Source organism: Dryobates pubescens, chromosome 14 (assembly GCF_014839835.1).
Source record: "Dryobates pubescens isolate bDryPub1 chromosome 14, bDryPub1.pri, whole genome shotgun sequence".
Taxonomy (NCBI): Eukaryota; Metazoa; Chordata; class Aves; order Piciformes; family Picidae; genus Dryobates; species Dryobates pubescens.
The window spans coordinates 11,478,677-11,504,765 of NC_071625.1; the positions used below are offsets into that span (position 1 = coordinate 11,478,677).

At 36.5% G+C, this 26,089-nt stretch overlaps 1 protein-coding gene across 1 annotated transcript in view; it reads right to left on the reverse strand.

The window, feature by feature from the left end:
* CSMD3 (CUB and Sushi multiple domains 3) overlaps positions 1 to 26,089 on the reverse strand; it is a 386,198-nt gene that overhangs the window by 299,376 nt on the left and 60,733 nt on the right. The window contains exon 3 of the mRNA XM_009905784.2: positions 11,064 to 11,176. Within this exon, the coding sequence (XP_009904086.2) occupies positions 11,064 to 11,176 (113 nt within the window). The remainder of the gene's footprint in view (positions 1 to 11,063; positions 11,177 to 26,089) is intronic.

Genomic DNA, 26,089 nt, shown 5'->3' on the forward strand with positions numbered 1-26,089 from the left:
TAAGTGTTCCCAGTTATAACAGCTCCTCTGCCATCCATACAAACATATGATAGAAAATAAAAATACCAGTCTGCCCTAAAGCCAAAGGCCTGAGACTCTTGAAAACTGGAAGGACCTGCACAGTTCCTCCTTCACAATTTATGTAGTGTCTTACCAGCTTGGCTGCTGTTATTATGTTGCAGGCAGCAGAAATGATGACAAGAAGCATTTCTAATTCAAAGCTTCTGTTCAACAGTTCACAGCAGAGAAGTGACCTAGAATCCTCTAGATTGTCTATGGCAGCCAAGCTGGCAGTTACAGACAGTGTAGAGGTTATTTAAAAAGTATCACTGTTTCCAAAATTAAATTCCAAAAGTGTCTTGGGTCCCACCTGGTCTATACAGACTTGGGATGGGAGGTTCTGTGTAGATACAGAGCCCCTCATTTTTCTAGTATTGCCCTTTTTTTAGCCACAGTAGTGAGTTCCCCATGAAGGTTTTAATGTCTGTTGCATTTTTTTCATTTTTATCATTTCATAGAATAATAGAATTGTTAGGGTTGGATGGGACCTCAAGGATCATCCAGTTCCAACCCCTCCTCCATGGGCAGGGACTCCTCACACTAGATGGTTGCCCAGAGCCACATTCAGCCTGGCCTTAAAATCCTCCAGGGATGAGACTTCCACCACCTCCCTGAGCAACCTGTGCCAGTATTTCACCACCCTCATGGTGAAAAACTTTTTCCTAGCTTCCAATCTGAATCTATCCATTTCTAGTTATGTTCCATTCCCCCTAGTTCTATGATTACCTGACACACCAAGTCCCTCCCCAGCTTTCTTGTAGCCCCCTTCAGATACTGGAAGGCCACAAGAAGGTCTTCGCAGAGCCTTCTCTTGACTCCAGACTGAATAGCCCCAACTTCCTCAGTCTGTCCTCATAGGACAGCAGCTCCAGCCCTCTGATCATCCTCATGGCCCTTCTCTGGACATGTTCCAGCACCTCCAGCTTCTACTTATTACATTTATTCACTAAATTCCAGGCAGGGAAAAATTAGACTAAAATTCATCTATTATAAAGACAACACATGGAGGGTTATTAGAATTCACAGAGAATTTAATGAATGTAGTAAACATCTACTTTGGAAAAATAAATGTTAAAATATATCTGAATACAGTCAATTCATGTGTGTTATGCTGCTTATGAAAAATATTTAAATGCTACATTTATAGCAGAGTTAAAACACTTTAAAGGGGAAAATAAATTAAAACAACTTAATATGTTATGGTAGCATTTAGTATTTTTTCCACAACTGGCATCCATCATTTGTCTAGCAGCCAGCCCAGACCCAACCTTTTACAGAGCACCATGCAGGAAAGAACTGTAACCAATTAGCATAGACTCAAAACCCACCTTGCTCTAAAAATTCATATTCTTTACACCAGATTTGTGAATGTCAAAATACTCTGCATTTTAAACTGAAGTTGAAAGAAAAGAAGAAAAAAAAAGATATGTAAAATAATACCCAAGTGGTAAAAGTTTGCTGAGAAAGGGAAGTAAACCTCATAGCTTCTTTGAATAATTACATGGAAAAGAGTATATTGAAATCCCTAATGACATAAATATCTAATTGTCCATACATGCAAACAGCTTCAACACCTAGGTTGTGAGATATCCACTACAGAGTATCTGGTACCAAGCTAATAAGTTCCCATAGTCTGGACTTTGAATAAGTGCCTGGTTTGAATTTAGCTAAATTTGAAAGCAGAGTGCCAGTTCAAATTTTAGTCTTTTTTCCACAGGTGTTTTCTAATCAGTCCAAGGAATTCCCCTATTCAGCTATTGCATCTGGTTCTTCTATATGAGAAATCAGTTTTACATTTCCATAGATGACTCTGAGTCTCATTTGGAAGATGAGTTAATCATCTAAGACTTAAATTCCTCTCTTCTATTTTAAAATTTAAACAAATCAATTGGAGAGTTCTTTTTAATTATTTTTTCCCCCTACAATCTGCAGACTTCTTCCATTCTAATTATCTATAGAGCACTCTTTCAAGATCAGAGTAATCCAATTATCTTTTTTGGAGTTTCAGTTCAATGACAACTCTCTCACTAGTCAAGACTCTTTGATAAGACTAGATATTATATCCTTTTGTCATCTTTCAATCTCTCTGAGAACCTCTTTACTTTCCTGATTCAGACGGTGAAGTCATGCTTTCACAATTTACATCTCTCTAATATTACAGCAGATTTTAGAGTGACAGTACTATGAGTTTCAGAGATTTTCTTGCTTGAAATATAGCAATGACAACATAAGTTTGCCATCTGGTAAGTCACAGAATGGTTGACCATTCTTAAATAAACAAATAAAGTAAGCAAACAAACACAATAAAGCAATATTCAATTTGAGGTTTACTTTAGACTATATACTAGATTTCCCACCCTTCCCCCCACTTTTTTCTGTTAAAAATACTGTTTACCAAACAGGGAAGTTCTGCTAATAAGCTTTTAATGATTTGTTAAAGTAGATGAACACTTACTAGAAAAAATGATGTTCACACAGAGCAAGGCACAAGTCTTTTATTGATAGTAATAACCACTTAACTACCTTATGTTTTTCAGAATTGGTAGTTGGCCATTAAAATTAGCAGAAAATATGCAAATAGTTTTCTGTATTGAGTTTATGCAGCTTTAGTTAATGGAAATTTAATTAATTTAATTGCTAATGCTAATTCTGCTCCAGGAGAAATGAGCGTTCAAGAAGGTATTTTGTAGCAGCAATGTAATTTAGGCACTTAATCAAGGTTTACAAACTTGAAGTAGAAATAGACTCTCTTGGCCCTTTGTCTTGTGTATGGTCTGTAACACATTTAACTTGCAAACCTTTCAGGAGTAGGAAATATGTTTTGCACATCTTTGAAAAGTGACATGCAATTTGATGACATTTTTAAATATCTGAAATACAATTCACTAAATTTCATTTCACCAGATGACAAAATGGCATAATTACATTTACCAAAAAAAAAAGAAAATGAATGTCACTGTCAGTATCAATGACAAGTTTTGCTTGCACTTGATGGCAATTGCATCAAATTTAGAAGATGCTTTAATAACCAGAAATTACCATAATGCAATATTCTCACTGGCTGAAATGCCACATAGCCTCTATATGTACATTTCTGTGCCTAAGATCATGTCACAGAACCACAGAATCACCAAGGCTGGAAGAGACCTCAAAGATCATCAAGTCCACCCTGTCACCACAGACCTCATGACTAAACCATGGCACCAAGTGCCACATCCAATCCCCTCTGGAACACCTCCAGGGATGGTGACTCCACCACCTCCCTAGGCAGCCCATTCCAATGGCTAACAACAGTGAAGAACTTTCTCAGTGAAGAACTTTCTCCTCACCTCGAGCCTCAACTTCCCCTGAATGTCACGCAATGAAAAAAACAAACTAAACAATTACATAAGCTTTTAAGTCTCAGAGTGGAGCACATGCAGACAAAGGGATTTTTCAATTGGTTTTCTGAGGACCACTCTGACAGCAAAGATAAATACTGAAGTCTTTAGACAAATTTTCTACTAAAATGAAAACATAACTGTGAGGTCTACAGCCAGGGTATCTGTTTTGACTACTGTCAAAAGGGGAGGGGAGGGAGGGAGTGGAGGAGAAGGTGGACAGTCCCCCTGTATCTGTTCATGGGCATCTGAGGAGTTTCTGTGTGGTTTATAAATTGCAAAAATAAATAAATAAATAAAGTATATTTTGCACATTTTCATTGCATTGACTAAAGGACTGCATGCTGAGCATAATGAACCTGTTCTGATAATATTGATACAGAAGTTCTATCAAAGCTACCACAAAACAAAGCCAAAATTCCATCAAATATCAAATGCAGGTTGAACAACTCAGCCATGTAGTTCAAGGGGTATAAGTGTCACGTAGTAGTAGCTCCATTGTTACGAACCTTATGGATATATCATTCTGCCAATGTGTATTACTGCATAAAAATTTAATTGAGCTGTAACCCAGGAAAAGAATGAAGGAAGCAACTGCTTATAAACACAGAGCTGCATTTAATTTGGTGTTTTAATGACCAGTGTATTAGTTCCTCCTCAATACTGTTTTTCACCTATATTGGATTACAGTTATCACTGCTTGTCTAGACAAGGGATCAAAATGTCAATCTTAAATTAAATTGCCTTAAGATTTGCTTTTGTCAGGGTATTGCACTTGTCTTAATAATATGACAGTCCACATTGTCACAAAGAAAACCTCAGAACCTCTCGGGGAATTTCTTTCAAAATTTGCAGTGTATATTAATTTTTTTTCATGAAAAATGACATTGGAAGTATAAGAAAAGTACTGAAGTAAGGCTGACATATAATTAAGATCTCAAATTAATCACTGTCTTAATTAAACTTCAATGTGAGACACATCTCAAAATGATAAATTACAGTACAACAGGTTGACAAATATGGCTTATTTAATAACATTATTCTGTAAGACAAAAATTAAACAGAACATTGAAATAGTAAGTGGATTTTGTCCAAACTAAGGAAGAGATACTTTTTTTCTTCCAATAGTTATATATTTCTTAAGGCAGAAGAAATGATAATTTTCAGATAATGACTTTTTTTTGCACATGTTAAAACAGATGAATGTATTTCCATTTATTTTGCCTGGAACAAAATCGTGCATGATTCTGTGGCTGTCTAATCAATTAGCTTTATTATTTAAGATTCATCAAGGAAAACTTCACATCTAGCAGACAACAACTGAAGTCCAGCTGGTAGTTATGATAGAATAAAACACTAAGTCTATAATCAAGCACCTGTGCATGAGGTTTTTTCCTACAAATATGTTATTTTGCAAATGAATGAACAAGGCAGAAAAGTGTATCTAGATGATTTCAACACATATATCACTAAAATAAGTTGGTGAATCCTTGGGAGTAGGAATAATCTTTAATTGTACTCTGAATACTGTTAATGAAGTGACACAGAAATATAAACTGAGCCTTGGAGAGGTACTACTGGTTAGATGCTCCCTCCTGCACAGGACAGTCCTCTGTCTGTAAGCCAGACCTGTAATCTTAGATATCATACTTTTTCCCTTGAGCCCAGATCCATCATTTCAAAGAACAACTGGTGTTTGTTCAGCTCCACACCTGCTACTTCATGCTATTCACCCATGTGAGTGGTAGTAATGTGGCTAAGGGAAACCTTAAACACAGCAAAGGTTGGTATGGGATCCTGAAGGGAAGAGTGAAGGGGATATGATCTGATATGGTGTTGACTGGACATGGCACTTGGTGCCATGGTTTAGTCATGGGGTCTGTGGTGACAGGTTGGACTTGATGATCTTTGAGGTCTCTTCCAACCTTGGTGATTCTGTGTGATTCTGTGATATCCTTCTCAGTCCTTCTGCTTAGGAAATAAACTATGAGCAAACTAATGCCTAGCTGCACAGTTGTCTGCTATGTTTTGGCTTCCTTAATCATGGCACTTCATCTGAAGATGAAGTAGGACTGCTGGGAAGAAATAAAAGCACCTAATCAAGGCAAAGAAGAACATAATCACAAATAGACTTTCTTACCCCAAAAGAAGGGCCTTTAAAAATAGTCTTCTCAGAGGATAGGTACCTAACTACAGAGTAGAACAGAAGGAAATCAAGCCCAAGATTATAAAGAAGGCTGAGAAGCAAGTAGAAAAATTAGAACGCTAAACTTTAAGACCTCACATCTGGATTTATTTGGGGAATTGTTAGGCAGAATCTCCTGGGAAGCAATTATGGGGAGAAAGGGGAGGCAGAGAGACAGATGATTTTATTTCTTTTTTAAGACAACCAACTCTTTTAAGGGAAAGAGAACTTTGGCAAATGACTCATGAGGCTAACAAGGGAGCTTCTTAATGAACTAAAATGCAAAGTATTAACAGAAAAACAAAAATAGAAGAAAAGGATAGACAAGAGGAAAAGAGTATAAAAGTGTTGCTTAAGTACTTAGGGACAAAATGTAGAAGTCCAAAGTCCAAGGGGGACTAGCACTACTGAGAGATGTTATGGCTTATAAAAAGAGTTTGTACAAGCATGTTAGCAGCAAAAAAACGACTGGGAAAAATGCAGATATACTGGTGAGTGGCGAAAACAACAATGGACAACATAGAAAAAAAGCTGCTGTCTGTAACTGATGAAAAATTGTGAAAATCAGTGGTAGTCCTTCCTGACTAGACAGACCACCACAGGCACTATATACTTAGCAAGCCTTTCCTCAGTTCCTGTTAAGTAGCCTGAGAAGCACACTTTTATAATCCATTTTCCAGCACCAAAAAGATAAAGGCAATTGGGAATAATCAGCACAGACTTTCCAAGGGCAAATTTTGCTTGATAAATCCATATGACACAAAAGGGATGTGAGGCAATGTTATTTATAAGTGGCTCTGGAAGCTGGAAGTTTCTCTTGCTTGGCTACAGAAGCCCAGCCTCAAGACTTGTGGATGTGTGACTAAGGCCAGTGAAAGCTGCTGATGTATTCCCATTTGCAGGTTTAACCAGTTGCATAGTTGAGAGTATTTTCCTGAGAAACTCAGACACATACACATAACTGGCTATAGACTGCCACAGATAAGGCACTGCCTTAAACGATATCTATGTACAAGACTCACTCAAAACAAAACCACCAGAAGCCAAGTCTTCACTTCAGCTTGCAGACACAGGAAGTCATTAGTGCAGACATGTACAGGAAACTGTCCAAGTTCACTAGCACAAAAACATTCAAAGTTTTCACAAGCACCAGCACAACCTGTCTGTCTGCCTGGAACATCTGCCCAGATCCCAGACCTTCTTACCTACCCCACAGGTCCCCTATGCACTAGCTGGTCCAGTCTGATGCTTTCTAGCAAATACACAGCACACACACACTTGCCCAGCATGGATCCTCCAACTACCTGATAACTGATGCCTATTCCTGGAGCTTTGACCCACTGGAAAAAACAGCTGGAAGTCTGCTTATGAATGATACATGCATACCTGGTTCAGAGAAGATTCAGAGAGTTGCCCTCCACATCCACCCAGCTCTAAGCACATGGCCTGCTCCAGCTGCCAGCACTAAGTTCCTCACTTGCTTCACTCAATCAGGCTTTTACAACTCAAACCTGCCAAACACTTTTTGAGTGGACCTTTTACAGAGACCTAAAACTGTCACAGTAGTAGTATTAGTTTCATACAGCTAGTACTTCATTAATTTTATCTAAATTCAAGATTTAGGTTATGTGTAGCCACATTTTTGAATTCTAGTATGAAAAAGAGCTAAAAATAGATTATCCTATTTGTTCATATTTTCTTGCTCTATAACAACTGCCCAGATTATTTTTAGCATCACATCTTGGTGCATTTAAATCCTGCTAGTATTTCTGATCTACATGCTTCAATAATCCTGTAGCTCAGCTACCCATTTTTCTTAATATTGTTGAAAGAAATGCATTATAGGTCCCTAGAAGTCACTAGATGGAAACTCTATTCTCTTAATAAACACCATCTGCTCCCTTCTTTCCTGCCCACCTCCCATTATCCATAATGATGAGATTAGTCTTAAATTTTTTAACATTGCTCTCAAAAGCATTTCAGCAGAATTGTTGAATTCCTATAGCACTACTCCATTGCAAACATGAAGATCATTTCATTATTATGCAGTCTAATAATTCAGGTTTGTAATCAATCTTTTAAAAAAGGTGTGTAGCAGTATAAAACAGATACATTTTTATTTCATGACACCGTCGTAAATAACTTCAATTCATCTCCAGGACATTCAGAGTGATCTATATATTAACTCTTTCTTACTTCTCCATGATCAGTAGGATAGCACAAGAAAAATATCTGTCATATTTACCTTAAGTAAAGATTGTCATAGACTTTCCAGCAGTAAATTTGTTAACAAAGTCAAAGTCAATGATTTTAACAGTGCCAACTACCTGTTTGATATATTGTAAAATAACCCAACAAGAGCAAAAGCAAGCACTGTTAGCTAGCCTAGGTCACTGAAGCCTGGCCTAGGGTCACTGAAGCCCCTTGCTTTTATGGGCCAGGATGCTACTTTCCTTTACAGCAGCTCTATTTCCACTCTTGTGCTCTCAATGAATAAAGCTGCTTATGAACCTCAGGACAGCAAATGGAAAAATGCATTAAATGCTTCTATTCTGAATCCAAAATAATCTTATCCAAAATAAAATAAAAAGGACACAACTACATTGTGTCTTGGCCTAAATGACCTAATAAGGGATTAAGCATAACATTTTTTCTCCATACATTAATACCTATACACATTACACAGACCCTGAAAGCTACTAAAAAACAAGAGAGAGAAAAGATGCCAGAAACCAGTCAAAAACCAAACCAAACCAAACCAGAACAAACTAATCAAAAATAAACAAGCAAACAAAAAAATTAAAGAAAACACACCCAGGCATAGAATCTTCAGGCTTTTAACTTTCCCATTCCTCACTCAAGCCAAGATAGCTGTGTCACTGGATAGTGATGAAATGATAAATTGCTGCTTGTAATATTGTAGCTCAAGGGTTTCGTTCTTAAAATCCTTCCTTACTTTTTAATGCATCTCATTTATTTTTTTTTTTGGCCACTGTAAGTGAAGTTATTTTTGAGTAGTTTATTTCCATTTTCTCTCCAGAAATCTTTTATCTCCAGGGGCATTGTGCTATGTTGCAAGGTATATCTCCCTGTTTCTCAGATATGTTCTTTCCCAAATAACAGAGAAACTGAATATAATGAGGTATATGCACAGCAGTACCAAAGCTAACCCAAATACTCTATTTGACATTGAGGAAAGAGAGTGAGAAGGAGAGAAAGAAGAAGAGAAAGAGAGAAGGACTTGAGGACAGAGGATGCAGACTGAGGCTTATGATGTTGATGGCAGGAGGCCAGAATAGGTGTTTCAGTGGTCTGTTGTGCACTAAGTTCGACTGGATGCAATTGCAAGGGGTTACCTATGATGGCCACATACAGAAGTTCTAGTGATGATATAATTTTATAACTTTTCATGTACATTTTAATCTTAGGAGGCCAGAAAATTAATCTATTCCTCTATGCTATGATCGAGAAAGTTGACAGTCGATTTGTAGTTCCACAGATTCTGTCAGGTACTCTCGACTTCCTTGTTAACTTTCAGCTCAACTGCAAATATGTCAAGGAGGATGGGAGGTCAAAGAAACAGATGTTGGTGGACATTTTGTATTTGGGGGCTGGGATTTTGTTGGCTTTAGGGTTTTTTTTAAAAGCTGGTGGACAGTAATGCCTCCAATATAACCACCTCTTTGTAACCTGGGTCTAAACATTTCAAAGGATGGTATTTCAAATTATCATTATGAAGGGCATGTTTCTTCTTTTTTAAATCACACCTGGATCAAGTCCTTACATCTCCACTGCTTATCCAGCCCTCTCATGCTATCCCTGTCTAAGGTTTAGTGTTATGGCAATGATAGATTGCTAATCATATCTACCTTAGGTTTCACGGTACAAATCCATAATGAAGCCCTTAAGTATATGGTCTGATATTTAGGGGTAATAAGTATGCAGATGTTTAATCAGGAAGCTGAAAAAGAGCTACTGGGCAATCAAAATTTTTGAAAATTGGATGCTAGGTAGAACAAGATCTGAAAATGTTGATTGCAGGGTTGTATACATTCACAAAGAGTACAAGAACTGAAATGGAGATTGCCCTGATATGATTATCATTGAAATACATCTATTCCCTCATGTCAAGGAATGATCCATGAAATGAATGTAACAAAATGAGTTTTCATTTCTTTGCTAGCTTGAAAAAAGATATGTACTTTCATAGGAAGTAAGAAAAACAGGAATTGAAAGAAACATTTTCTCACTGAACAAAGCTGCTTTGATGCAGCTGTTAAAAAAGTAGATCTAGCCATGAGGAGACACCAGTGAAGGATAACTATGGGGTCAAGCATACCTTCTTTCAATATTCCTGATTACACAAAATAAAGCTTCACATTCATAAAAAGATGAATATCAAATTCAGGGTTACAGGTTTATATTTTGTCTTCTAAAATGCTGATTTCTGTAGTTGAAGATACATTTTCCCCATGGCTGCCAGCAATTCAGAGGTTTGAGTTCTGTTAATCAGGCTGTTATTTCAGCCAAGAAAGGAACTATGTGACAGGTCAGTCATACGTACAAACTGAATTCTATTGGTGGTCTTCTGTTTTAGCTTTAATCATTCTCTGTAACAAGTGAAATGCATAGTACACTATCTATTAGCATTAGTGGTTGTCCTGGGTTAACACATCCTGCTTTCACAAGCACCCCTCCCCTCACACAGATGGGAGGGAAAGTAGCATTAAAAAATCCCCCACAATTCTGGGGTGAGAATTTTAATGGAAATTATACAATGCACAATTAGCCTCTTTGCTGAAAAATGCAGCGAAATGCAGAAGCAGCAGCAGAAGCCAAAGATAAAATGGTTCCCCCAACCCAAGCATGCATAAGCCAGCACAGCAGAAAACAAAGTCACAATAGAAACCAGAAGCAGGTTCCTTCCTAGAACATGAATTAAATACTATGAACTTCTGGATTTACAGAATACGTGTGTCCACTCACATCAGTGCCTGTGTGAAAACTGCAAGAGGGAACTAGCTTTTCACTACTGCAGAGAACTGAATCAGCATTTCACCTATGCAAAAGTATGAGAAGGAATCCATCCATAAAACTTCCAGCTATAAATTCAACCACCTATTAAATTCAAGAGTAACAAATCACTCCTTGGCACTAATTTGAATAAGCACATGTTAGAAGGACTGGAAAGATTATGATTATGTTTTCAGAATTTAAAGAACTTGGAATTATTGAAGTAAAAGTCATAAAACATTTTTCTGTAGAGGGAGTATAGACGATAGAGTTTAAAATATTTTGGCTTCAGATATAAGTCTCTGTATCCTAATGCATAGAATGCAAACATTCTAACTTAGGTAAAGTTATAAATGTGACTTTGAACACATTTTTTGTTATGTTACTTACAGAGATCAGAGAACAAAAAGTATTCAGAATCTTACCTTCATAGTAAACTTTAAACCCATGAGCACTAACTGCAAAGTCACTTGTCAAGCGCAGTGAAAATACAGATTTTGTACTGGTCACAGGTGGAGGAAGATGAAATCCTGTTAACCTAAAAACCAAAAAAGCATAGGCGTGGTTAATTCTGTGGAAAATAAAGTGTGACAGGTTACTTTTCCAAACAACATTTCAATATGGAAAGGGCAACTTTATATATACTTTATATTACTTGAGAAAACGATTTTTAAATGATCACTTAGGGAAACAATTGCATCATTTTAGTGGCTTTCATGAGCACTGAATCAGGCAAGGTTACACTGGTTTAAAAAAAAAAACAAAAACCTGTTCTTAGTAGAGATGGTATTAAGATGTGGAAACTGGACTTTAGAAATTATTCAAAAAGCCAGGCACAAACCACCAGCCAAATTTGGCTTATGTTCAGACATCTATTATATGATATAGTTTACACAGACTTCTGTTAAAATGTCTAGTGGATTAGTAGTAATGCAATGAAAGAAAGGGGGACCATGATTCACTTCAGTGAAGGAATTTAGGATTATCTAAACTATGCATTATAGCCTAAGAGAAGACATTTCTGTTTTCAACTCAGAAAGGAACTCCTAAGAGCATCATTGTAAAATCATACATCCATAAAGAAAGCTCTCTCACAGGGAATTACAGGGTTGTTACTAGGATGTTTTGTTGTTGGGGGTTTTCTTTGATTGGTTGGTTGGTTTTTGTTTTCCCTTGGCTGATTTGTTTTGTTTTGTTTTATTAAAACCACTATAGTTGAGATAACTAGATGAAACCACAGTTTTTGTGTACTCAGCACTGCTGATATGCTCTACTGACACTCAGCTTTACATCTTGTTTTAATCTGGCATACACATATCATAACACTTCCTCTGTTCTAGGAGAATAACCTGATCAAGATTCATGACAGACCAACAAAACTGATAGTATTTACCTATCAGAAGTACTCAAAGAACAAGTGGAATAATTTAGCTGTGTATACTTACCAGTGAAGTCTAGATATACATTTGGAAACCTGTTAGCTGTGTGTGACAAACTGTGTAGCAAATTAGGATGATCTATTTTAGTAATGATCATAATTAAATTATTTTCCTGTGTTTGCAGCTGAGTTCTGGTTTTTATTAATTACTTTGAATTTAGGATCATAGAAAAAAACAGGGTCAGAAGTGACTTGCAGAGGTCAGGCAGTCCAACCTCTTGCTCAGAGTATGTTTAACGCAAGTTAGTCCAGATTGCTCATGATTTACATTTTCCCATTCCATTCGTAGAATAAACACACTATTTCCTTTTTTTTTTTCTTTTTCAGTGCATAATTCATTATTTTTTTTTATTTACTGCTATATGTGAAAGATAAACTTTAGCATACACACACGCCCAAACAACCTACAAAACTGTTCATTATTTTGCTAAACATCCACTGTAAAACATCTATGTATCAAACAAAATTCACAGAGAGATTTGATTTTGTAATACATCCTTATCAGATTCCAGAAGGCTCAATTCCTAGGTTGGTCTTTTGGGTACTAAAAAAAAAAAAGATGTAAAATCAGATTTTTTTTTTACTGCATGGAAAGATAGCATTTTTAATTTTGCTTGATGCAAGTACTGCAAACCCCAATGGTGTTTAATATTGCTTTAATACATTTTCTGCTGCTTGTTGTGAAATCCAGTTTCAATCATCTTCTGAAATTTGCTGATAAATTATGTCCTCTCATTATCAGTATTTTTAATCTCACCAGAAGGAAGGAAAGAGACTGATAAGAAGGCCAGATTTCGAAAGGTCAGGAAATTATTCCCTGAAAAAATTATTGCAATTGCAATATTGCCCATTTTTTTTATTTATTTATTTATTTATTTATTTACATCTAGATAGTGTATAGTGTATTCTATATAATGTAGTAGTAATTTACCATGAGAGTCACTTGCTGTGGAATTAAAAAAAAAAAATGTTCTATATCTTCTTTGAAGGCTATTTGGTGTTCTTAACAGATACTAAATTAATGGGTGTTCTCTTGTTTTTTCAAGTGATCTTGGGAGGGGGGGAGCAAACAAACAAAATACATTTTATAAAAGCTCACAACAACAACAAATAAAAAAGAAATGACACCAAACCCACCACAGTATCCTGACTCTTTTTTCCAAGAAATATCCATTCATTACCTTATGCTCTTACTGAAACCATTGTTAAAAGCACTGCAGTAGCCACTGTATGGTACTGATTACAATCATGACAGGTATGAAAGCCAGATGATGAGATAATATTGCTCACAGCATAATGACCATACATTTGAATAACAGAGAAAAGTAGCGATGACACAAAGAGGTAAATATATAGACCTCCATATACGCAGCGAGTCATTTATGTGTGCACCCAGCAACATACTGTAGTGGTTAATGCTGGGGGGGCGGAAATCTAACCCACCCCACATTATTCATTTTCTCATTGGCATTATAATGAATAATTTCATTAAAACAAGACTAAAGAATTTATGTGAGTATAGAAAGATGAAGAATTATTTGCAGTGTATTTTGCAAATGCATTGGAATATATTTTTGTTCTAATGATGAAAAAAATTAATAAAATGCTTACCTTTCCCAAATGGACATATGTGTAATTCTTTGACAAATAAATACTAGGACAATTTTCTCATTAGCCTATTCATAGAACAATAAATATATTAATTCCTTGTTAGGAATTAATTGGAAAGTAAACTGACCCAACCAAAATGCAAGCCAATAATTTGAATAAAACTTTAACCTTCAACACACAGCAGATCTAACTGCCATCTATTTAGTTACTCAATGATTTGAGGGAATTGTTAGTATAAATACTCATCCAGCAAAAAAGAAATACACATTTAGCTTTCAGAAGTGTGCCTTTTATCAACACCATTATACTGCATTTACTCAGAAAGGTTCAGCTTATTTCTTTAACTTGGTTGCTACACTTAAATATATATATGAAAAACACAGAGTTTTCATTTCAAAGAATAGAATCATAGAATCGATATGGTTGGAAAAGATCATCAAAGATCATCAAGTCCAACCTGTCACCCAACACCTCATGACTACTAGACCATGGCACCAAGTGCCATGTCCAATCCCCTCTTGACCACCTCCAGGGACAGTGACTCCACCACCTCCCTGGGCAGCACATTCCAATGCCTAACTACTCTCTCTGTGAAGAACTTTCTCTTCACCTCGAGTCTAAACCTCCCCTGGCACAGCTTGAGACTGTATCCTCTCATTCTGGTGCTGATTGCCTGAGAGAAGAGACCAACCCACTCCTGGCCACAATCACCCTTCAGGTAGTTGTAGACAGCAATAAGGTCTCCCTTGAGCCTCCTCTTCACTAGGCTAAACAATCCCAGCTCCCTCAGCCCCTCCTCACAGGGCTTGTGCTTGAGGCCTCTTCCCAGCCTTGTTGCCCATCTCTGGACATATTCAAGAGTCTCAATATTCTTCTTAAATTGAGGGACCCAGAGCTGGACACAGTACTCAAGGTGTGACCTAACCAGTGCTGACTACAAGGGCACAGTGACTTCCCTGCTCCTGCTGGCCACACTATTCTTGATGCACACCAGGATGCTATTGGCCTGTGGTTTAGTGGATGCAAAAGTAATTGAAATGTCTAATAAGTAAAAAGCCAACAGCAAATAGATATTACTCAGTAAAAAACATCTACATTTTCACACAGGAATGTTATGTACTTTGCTCAGAATAATAGAGATGACCTAATACTTGAATATTATTCATTGGGTGCTACAGTACATTAATCTCAGAGCTTATGTCTCATTTGCCTCTAGAACTCTGCAAAAAAAGTCATACGTGTCATTTCAAATGAAACACAGCAAGCATATAATAACAGAAGGAGATAGATGTCAGGTAAGCAGCAACATGCCTCTAAGATAAGGTATGTGCACAGGTCAAATTGTCAGATCAGTCAACACTAAATGGGTAATCCAAAGAGAATACCCTGGTTAAAGCAAAAGTATAGGTTGGACACTTATGTAAAACAAGTAATCCTCTCCATAAGCTGGTATCATCTGCATATTAAACATATCTAAAATTCAAATTTCCTGTAGAAGCTCAGGAGATTTTTTTTTATCTACAGCATTTTTCTCTCATACATGACATCTGTATATTTCATTCCATTTGCATTTTATTTTTTTCAAATTAAAACACTTAAGGGAGTGACTAAGATGTCCCTTTAATGCTGTTCTAGATGGTGTGAGATATTTGAGACATCAGCACAAAGCTGGCAGGTATGACATTGAGCCAGTATGAGATCCATGCTTTTTCTGGAGAGCTGGAGGCCAGGCAGGATCCCTTACAGATTCTACATTTGCCTACATGTCATGTTAGGCACTTTGATCATCCCTTGACAGGGCTGCAGGATAGAAAATTTCCTAATACACAAATGAAGTGAATAAAGGATGTCTGTTCCCAGTTGAGAGAGTAGTTTTAAGGGAATCTGTGTTTTATGTGGGGAAGTTTGACTCCTTCCTTACACATTTTTTTCCAATAACTTGAAAGAACCAAATGGAGTCTGGAACACAACATTGCCTTCTGTCTGCAGGAATGTCTAAATATTTTGTCACCATTTATCAAAATACAGCAAACCATGTCTAAGAAATGTTGACTATGTTTCCATCTATATGAAAACCAGTAGTAATAATTTTGGGGTTCATAATTGAATATTACATCATTAATTTATTTGAAAGACTCTGTTTACACTCTGTGACAGTGTCTTTTCTTCCTATGGGCTAGGGGGAATGGGAAAAAAATAGATTCAGAGTGGAGGTTAGGAAGAAATTTTTCACCATGAGGGTTGTTAGACACTAGAACAGGTTGCCCAGGGAGGTAGTGGAAGCCCCATTCCTAGAGTTTTTAAGGCTAGACTGGATGTGGCTCTGAGCAACCTGATGTAGTGTGAGGTGTCCCTGCCCATGGCAGAGAGGTTGGAACTAGAAGATGCTTGAGGTCCCTTCCAACCCTAACAATTCTATGATTCTATGAGTTACTGTATTTTGGTACATGTTGTAGCATAACAAATGTGTGCATCCAACAGCAAACAGTTAAATCTGTTGGGTCTTGTTTTAAGTGGATTTTAAAAGACTGTTATTCCAAGAGTAATGATAATCTTTCTCACACTTTTTGTTGTTGTTGTAATGTTAATCATCTATGCAATAATTTTTAAATGACAAATCATGTTAGATTTATGGTTTCAAGCTTTTAGAGGTTCTGACTGGAAATTTCTACAGTTTTACCAATCACCTGTTTTCTTCTTCTACTGTGATCCTTGGGGTAAACCTTTAGCCATGTCTAGAGTGAACTTTTAGCTATATGCTGGACTTTAAACTCACAAGCCCTTAAAGAAAGACAAACTCTGAACTGCAGGATCAAATTAGAGCAATCAAATTAGAGCATAACTACAAAGTTAAAATGATGGAAAGCAATCTTGATTACTCATACAAATGTGCTCGTAGACAAATTGTTTACTTGAGATTGTAGAGTGATAAATAAGATTACCACATTTGTTCATTGCCTGTACGTCTCAGATAATTGTTGTTTGACAAAGCATTGATTACCCTTTTATATATGTGATTTTTAAAAGTATTTTTAAAACTTTACCCCTCCCCCTAGTAAGGTTCCTCAGAATCCTAGCTTTTCCTGGCCTGTTATAGATTTCCAAAGAAAACACAGTTCATCAAGAATATTTTCATTTTCCAAAAGACCTTCTTAAGTAGTCTTTCACTTCTGATTACCTTATCCTTGAGGAGAAAGTTCTTGAAAGAAAGAGTTGTTGGCCATTGGAATGGGCTGCCCAGGGAGGTGGTGGAGTCACCATCCCTGGAGGTGTTCAAAAAAGGATTGGATGTGGCACCTGAAGCCATGGTGTAGTAGTCATAAGGTCTTGGGTGACAGGTTAGACTTGATGATCTTTGAGGTCTTTTCCAACCTTATTGATTCTATGATTCAAGTTTTACAACAGGAAAATGCCTTGGCTAACCCAAAATACATAAGGAATGTTTCCATGCTTAGTTTTTCCAGGAAATTTAAATATCTGATATAGTCAAATCACAGATAAAATATTTCCAATTACATATTTGCTTTGATAGCATCAAACTTTTTTTTTTGATAGCATCAGCTTTTCTTTTTCTTCCACTGTGAAATTTGGTCTCAGATTTACACACACAACTTGATAGTCTTCAGAGGATATTATTCTTAGAACCTATAATACACAAACAAAGGAACCTGCACAGCCAGTGGGTTTTTCACTAAACCAAACACAATGCTCCTACTAATTTTGTTATTTGCTGATATATCCAGTAACTTATTTATGCAGACACTAGGGATTGGACACAAAACTTAGAAGTAAATTCAGAGTATAGCAGTAAATCACTGAAAGCATTGCTAGAGTTTTAAGAGGGATATGAAAATCTCAGGATGTAAGAAATCAATCCACTTCTAGGCAAGGAGTTAAAAGAAGATCTGTAATGTGTGTACTTCATTTGTGCATTGAGTCCAGGTGTCATGGTTTTGGTAATGGAGAAGCTCTGTAAGGAGAGGCTGAGGGCTGCCCCTTGCTGGGCACAGTTGGTTCCAAACTGCTCCACAACAGACCCACTGCAGGACGCAGCTGAGCCCATCAGCAAAGCTGGTGGCACCTGTGTGAAAATACATTTAAGAAGGGGCAAAATGCTGCACAAGCCACAAAGAGGGAGGAAAGTGTGAAAAACAGACCTGTGAACGTCAAGGTCAGAGAAAGAGGAGGTGCAATGTAGCACTGATCGCTCTGCAACCCATGGAGGACCATGCTAGAGTGTGTATCTACACTGTAGCCCATAGAGGAGTTCACATAAGGATAACCCTCAAGAAACTGAAGCTCACCAAGAGGACTTACACTGTAGCAGTCCAGACTTCCAGGCTGGATCATGGGAAAATGTGAGAAGGACCAGTAGAGAGGAACTGTTATGTATCAGCCACAACTCTACACTCTCCATCTCCCCTGGGCTGCTCAGGAAGGAGAAAGGTAGAGGATCTAATAATGGAGGGAAATTCAGCCTGTGACACAAAGGGTAGAGATGGGCAGAAGCTGTTTTTGGTTTTGTCTTTGTTTCTCATCATTCAGATCTCTTTTTAATTGGCAATTAATTAATTTTCCCCAATTTGAGTCTGTCTCACCTGTCACAGTAAATGATAAATGATCTCCCTGTCTATGCCTTGACCTAGGAAGATTTTTTTTTTCCATGTTATTTTCTCTTGTTGTTCCATTGTTGGAGGGGAGGAGTGATGGAATGTCGGGCATGAGCATCTGGTAGCCAGTCAAGGTCATCCCACTACAATCTGTAATGTTTCCCCTTTCAAAACAGTTCAAAACAAAGATCTTTGAAATCTTAACACTGCACTGGAAAGGGAAAGCCCTTTCCTACTGAATTAGAGACTTTAAGTTCTCAGGTGCGCACGTGCATGTACATGTTGAGAAGTTATTAAAAGTGTTGAATCACAGCTGAGTATTGCAAGCTTGATCTAAAACATCCTGACAAAACTCCTACACTTTTCATATGTCTATTCAATCAATTTAAAATAAGTAAATACAATTTGTCTTAATATCCTTGAGAACAAAGCAAACAAAATTGAGCACAAGTGGCTGACTGGGTTCAAGTGTTCCTAACAAAAATATCTTATTCTTTATTCCAAAATTCAGTAACAAATCAACATGTGAGTCATAAACCAATTTATTATTCTTGAAATGATTTTTTTTTTCCATGTCAGAATGTAAAACTGCTCATGCAAACTATTATATTAAAATTATGATCATAGGTCAAGGCTGAACATTTTTAATTGAACAGCTGCTTTGAACTAAACAATAAATTACTCATCAGATTCTGGCATAATCATTATGTTCTTTGCAAAGCATGGTTCTAAAGCTTCTACCATCCATTTTCAGCATGAAACTTTTATTATACAACTCTCCACTTTTTTTTCTTTTCATCAGAAGTGAAACAACCTTTAGAAATAATTATCTTTCCCATATCAGTTAATTTATTTTAATACACAAAAAAAACCCATCAAAAATGTCAAATGCTAAGTAGGAAGAAGCAGGTATCTCACTACGACACAAGTAGTTCTTAAAAATATCTAGGGTCAGGATGTACTTGTTTCTTGGAGAGAAAATCTTATCAGAGCACAACATATCAAATCCATTACTTTTACACCACTTCAAAGTATCCTTAAACGTCCTTAAACAGTAAAAATTTTAAAAATTATGAAGCAGTACTTATTTTCAGCCTCTAGGAGCCTAAACATTATGACATTATCTTTCATTTCCCTCATCTTCTTACAGCTGGGTAATAATGGATAGTGCATTTTAGTAGATATTGAAGCAGATCTTGAAGCTTTCTTGCACAAAGCCTGTTCCTTCCCATTTTCCTACAGTTCTGACACTGACTTCTCTCTGGTTCAAATGATCGACACACTTCCCTGTGAACAATTTCATTTAACCACTCCAATGAAGAACTAATCCATTAAAAATAAACCAAGTCAATTCAGTTAGCAAAGGGAAGCATATCTACAAAGGAATATGCCTAACAAGTGCCAGAGCCAGGGAACTGAAGGGAAAGAACACACAGCCAAAGTCAGAGGAATATGGGAGCTGAATTTGCTTCTGTAATTGACAACAACCTTTTAGACGAGCTTAACTATCTTTTGTAACTTTGGTTTAATGTGTGAACATAGCACAATATGGAACAGAGAAATGCCATATTTTGCTTATCACTACTGTAGGTGCCAGGAACTTCCAGAAGAGCTTCAACTTATACTAAATATTCTGTGAAGTGTTGGACTTTGTCCATGAGCAAAATGCTTGTAACATTATCATCACACATGTTATTTCTCTTCTTATAACAAAGAAAGTTATAGTAGCAGGGAGTGTGAAGGAGGGAAAACTATCTCCATATATTTCAGAATCTATGCTTTTAATATGAAAAACTCACTGTCTTGGAATATAAAATGCATATCCCTAAACAGATACAGGCCTGCAGGTCTACATTTAGCATGAATAGTCTGATAAATAGGGGGAGATTTAATAAAAATAAATGTATGCTACAATATGTGTCCTCCTATATGAGTAATTTTGACTGACATCAGCAAAAGGGTTCTCAGTAAACAGAATCGTGGTGGGGTAAACAAGATTTTTAAAGGGAGGACTCATTACTGCAAACAGGGTAACTCACCAAAAAGAGCACGAGTGAGTGAGCAACCTACACTCATGAGAACATAAGCAGTTACAGTTGTTACTATTTATGATCAACCAATAGAGATAGTTAAATAAAACACGATGAAGGAGCTTTCAAACATTTTCATTGTCCCTGCATTGTTCAGATATATATCTTCTAGGCTCAAGGTGAAGAGAAAGCTCTTCACAGAAAGAGTGCTGCCCAGGCAGGTGGTAGAGTCCCCATCCCTGGAGGTGTTTAAAAAAGGATTGGACGTGGCACCTGAAGCCATAGTTTAGTTGTCATGAGGTGTTAGGTATTAGGTAACAGGTTGGACTTGGTGATATCTGAGGTTTTTTTCCAACCTGGTTGATTCTAGGATTCTATAATTCTATAATAATGCTAAATATAACTGTTTCAAACCACTGAGATACAAGAAGGCAAAATGTGAAACCAATACAAAATAACTCTCAAGACACAATCCATTTATTGGGGTACACAGCAAACAGTGGGGTTTATGACACTGAAAGCTGGTCTTGCTCTGTAGCTTTCTTGAAAGTTTAACTTTTAATTCAATACCAGGAATAACTGACCACTTCTCTAAATACCAATCTGAAAAAAAAACACTTTGTTTAAACAGATATATTTTTCCTGTGTAAAAACAAGCAAACAAACACACAATGCACAATAAATAAACTTGTTCATATGTTGAGAGTTATAATTATTAAAAAAACCCCAAGCAAACAAACAACCCCCCAGTAAACCCTCTGGTTTTGAAAAGGATTTTTCCATGACTTAATATCAGTAAAAAATTTCTTTCAGCTGCACCACATAAATCAGTGTTAAAAAACACTGCCATATAAATCTGGATCACATTAGCATAATAATGAAACCTGGCATTACAGCATACTCGGGTTCTAAACAACAAGAAAACAATGTGCAATAATATTCTGAGAAAATATTAGGATTAATTTCCCTAGAGAACCATGTGGAAATCTTAGTCACAGAAAGATTAAACCTACTTCACCCAAAACACAGGGATGAAGAAGTTTACATCCTCCACAACAGAATGAACAACCATGTCAAATGTAAGTCCAACATTCAATATACCCAAAGCTGAAAATGTATCAGAACCTTCCTTGTTACAGATACAAATATGATGATACAAATAGAAAGTTGTCTAGATTTTTCTCACTTGAGGGCTTTTATGTAATTTCAGCTAAGGCCACTGTGAGATCTTAAAAAGAGCAATCTTCAAAGTGGTAATTTCACAGACAACAGTAAAAAACAGGAAACACTACGTTTTAAAAAGAGGAAAAAAAATCTGTGCGGGAGTCATTAATTAGAGCGGGCCTACTAAGGTTTTACACAGATGGATAAAACAATTTCACTGAGGAATATGGAATGAAATAGACAAATACAGACAACAGTTTGATAGCAAGGTGAAAAAAACATTCAGACCTTATTTTTCAATTGAACCATTTGATTGTTTTAACTTTCTGAGCTGTGTCAGAGCAAGCGTTTACTGAGGCACCAAAAAGTGGAGGCAAAAGTTAATTTGTGCCAAGTAATGAGTTCTGGGCTCTGGGAGAGCCAAACATCGGGATCATTTATCTTAACATGACACCACCTTTGAGACATCTTTTTTTTGCTCACACAGTGAAAATGTTCTTTTTAGATTCCTTCAGTTCTGTTTTTTGTCTCATATTTTTTCCACTGTGATTGCTGGTTTGCTGCACTTTCTTTTGTGGTTTTGGGTTTTTTTTGGGGTTGGTTGTTTTGGGGTATTTTTGTCATTGTTTAATCCTTCAGCCTGCATGTCTCCATTCTGCCCCCCTCCCCATCTTTCTTTATCTCTTTATTGGTCTTTGACTAGCACTTACACCTTTTTACTTTCTCTTTCTCTGTAAAGGGAGAGTGTCACCCCATTTGATTTTGTTCAGTGGTCCCTAAGTTCCCTAAAGAGAATCTTCTTCTCCACTTTCCATGCAAATAATGGTGAAAGTTAGAGAACTGTGGATGAGCGGAAAGAAAAATCAATGACTCCGTGATTATCGTTTTGAAGGTGTTTCCAAAGTGCTGAATCCTTAATTTAATTCTAATCAGCTCAGTTTCTGCTCTGGTTGCCAATTTAGACAGAAAGTGAACAGTGATGAGAGCAGAAAAGTACATATACTTGGGCATAATAAAAAGTCTGAGTGGAAAAAAAAAAATCAAAGCTTGCTCTGATGATAATGGAAAGTTTTTGAGGTTCAGTAAATGGTCCATTGCCTCCCTATCAACAAGTCTTGGTCTCCATCAATATCCAAAAAAGACTTGAGCAGGAAAGCAAAAAAGAAAACTTAGTTCATTTTCATTTGCCAAGGTTAGTCAAAAATGAGGCCTGAATGACTGCAACTAATACCACTCTGACATGTTTTAGAGGCTTAATAACCAGTCAAAGAGATTTTGTCTCTGTAAGATTTAATCTAGAAACAGAGTTGCCACATTTTTCTTTATTGCATTGAGTCTGCTAAATAGAGTAACTGTTATGATAGTGAAATGAAAGTTAAAGATCTAACTTGAAGGTTAATTCAGATAACAGGATTTGAAACGGGAACAACAAACTAACAATACTCAGAAAGGGGGTTCACAGACTTTGAGTGATTGTTTATGTGAGAAAGAACTTACAAAGAACAAAAGGATACACATGAATGGAATAAAGTGGAGCTACATACAAAAAAGGCTTGGACTGAGCAAAGAGAATCAACACACCATTGTGGCATTTTGCCCAGACAAAACATTGGCACTAGCTCTGAGCATCCTGTACTACATCTTGTAGTACTATAGATTACCAGAAGACCAAGGAAGAGCACATAAAACAAGTGTTAGATTTGGGAAATTCTCTCTAAGTGGAAACCCTAATATAAACAGAAGTGAAGGAAGAAGGAGGTGAAAGCAAGGAAAACGTGAAGCTCTTTTATTTCTTCTGGTTTTGATGAGTGTTCAAGGGGAGATTGGACGTGGCACTTGGTGCCATGATCTAGTTGTGAGGTCTGTTGGAACAGGTTGGACTTGATGATCCTTGGGGTCTCTTCCAACCTTAGTTACTGTGATACTGTGATACTGTGAGAATTAATATGAGAAAGATTGGAGAAGCTGCTATCAAAGAACAACACAATAGATTACTGGAGGGAAAATGTAACTCATTTCTCTTGGCGTTAGTAAAGGATGTAACATAGATATAAACCTTCACAAAGAATAAAGATTAACATTCTAAGGACCAGAAAAGAAAGAGCTTGGGTCAGAAGAAAAAGATTACAGTAGCTATCAGGGTGGCTTAGATGACATGTAACAAGCTGGAGGTTGCATTCATGTCAGCATCACAGCCTAATTGCTGTCTGTTTGACCCAGACTTCTATCTATTGAAAGAAGAAATACATAATCAATGTAGTTAGAAAAAGAAATGGAAAAACAAGCAGAGATATTAAATGAGGGCACCGGAATTTTCTGTTGTTGCTAACATTCATTCTTTTGCTGCCTGCCTTTTTTTTTTTGGTAAATTTCTATCAGAAAATCTTGACAATTTAGCACATAAAAGATGTAAATTACAATTTTTCCACTCAAAAGAGTTTTATAGGCAAAATTACATCTTCCAGAAAGACACTTTCCCCTTTTAAATTTGAGAAATGTTAGTGTTTTACTTAGTGCTACTTAAGTGAAGAACATAAACTTACTAGAGTATCCTTGATTTTACTCTGGGGGTTCATACAGATTTGTTTTAATTTATCTCATTCTGTGAATGCTTTTCAATAAAACTTTAGATGTAGAAAAACATTTGGATGATGCTAGCATTTTGACGTGGCAAAATCAAAATTATATATGTTATTCAAAGACAGTATGCCTTAAATTTGTGACCATTTTTGTGCTATGACATGATGTTTCGGCAATATCTGGCATATTTATGATGGAGAGAGGTACCTGACAGTGCTATCAGGCCAGAAGGAGACACTGATGGGGTGACAACAGGGTGCTCAACTCATCCGTGCAAGTGTTTCCCTACTAGCCAGGGAAAACACTCATCCTGCTCCCACTGTGGCCCTCCAAAACACTGTAGGAGGTTCATCTTCTCTGACATAGTGAGAGCAGCATGTTTGGCATCTTGTCCTGGCATATCTGATAGTTCCCCATGCCATTTCATTTAGTGTTACCTCAGCAGACGGACAAGTAAGCATCCATCTCACCCACCTGCAACTCTAAAAATATTTAATGTGAATTAATGTTAAGGATTCATTGTAAATTTTTGTATTTCTAATCCCTTTTTTTCCCCTCTCTGCTCCTTATTAGTTGACCCAAATTAATTAATTTACTTTAATTTCATAATCTATATCACCCATTCTAAGTGGAGCAATAGCTGATATTCCATATACTATGGAATTAAAAATAACCAACCAACAACAACAAAAAAACCCACATTTGTGTTTAGTTTTGAGCTTATTCTTTTCTTATATGCTAATGATTACTTTTTTGAGTAGACTGCAGTATCATCAAATTATGGCTTTGTTTACTACCAAATTCAAACCTTTGAAAGTCCTAGGGTAAAGAAAGTATATCTAATTGCATTTAATACTAGGAGCATACTGAAATTTGAAAGATCTACTCACTAATCTTCTGAAGAGAGGCTTCCTTTTCAAGTGCTTGGGGATTAAATGTTAAAAACGTAGGCCTACTCAGGGAATTAGATGTTTTAGGGATAAGCTAATCATGAATAGAGAAAAGGAAGTTGGATATCTCCATTAATTTCAGTGAATTCCTCCTATGCAGCTCAGAAGCACTCATCAGGTAACCTGTTCATTTGATTCTTGTTTGCCTCAGCAGGGAACATAGATGAAAGAATGATTCATCTTGCTTATAAACAAGGGATTAGAAAAGATGAGTATTAGCTCACCTTTTGAGCACAGAGAACGTTAAAATTTCCCTCCATTCAAATTTCCTAAGAGGAAATTAACCATGAGTAGGTAGAGGGAAGTTTTTAATTCACCCAATTCAATTTTCTGACACAATGATCATATTAGCATTAAAACATATCTCTGCAGACACATGCTGCTCTTGCAGACCCTCAAATACAAGCAATATTATGTGTTTATTAAGCATTCCAACATTGCAGTTTGTGCCAGTGTGTCATACCTTCATTTCTCATGTTTTATAGATACAAATGAGTTAATAGCTGTCACGAAATTATTATACCTTTTTGTTAGTAGGGAAGTTTTCCATACTATGTCCTTTTGAAGATCACAATAGTCAAACTTTCTGATGCTTCAGACCAGAACATTCTGGTAGACTTGTCATATTCTATTAGTTTTCTTTTAAACTTTGGCAACTATATATTTTTGGCTACTATAAAATGGCTCTCCAAACATAAATGTATGAAAGTTTATTTTAGTCAATACGATGAGACAAAAGCAGACTGGCTTGAATTATTCAATTTATCCCAGCATAATTGCAGCAGGTGTGCATTTATTTTCCTCTATTTAAAATGGATCTATATTTGTTTCACTGATTCCAATGCAATCTTAAATTTGTGATGAATATTTAAATGTAAAATCAATTACCAGGCTAGGTACTAGAAGTAGGGATTGGCAATTTTGGAAAATACATTCCCTTATGTTGTATGTAAGTGCAAGTTGTTAAGTACTTAAAGCTATTTCTAATATAGCATTGCAAGTTGGGCTAACTAATTAGAATAAAACATATTTTTGAAAATTATTCAGTGAAAGTAATGTTCAATTCTA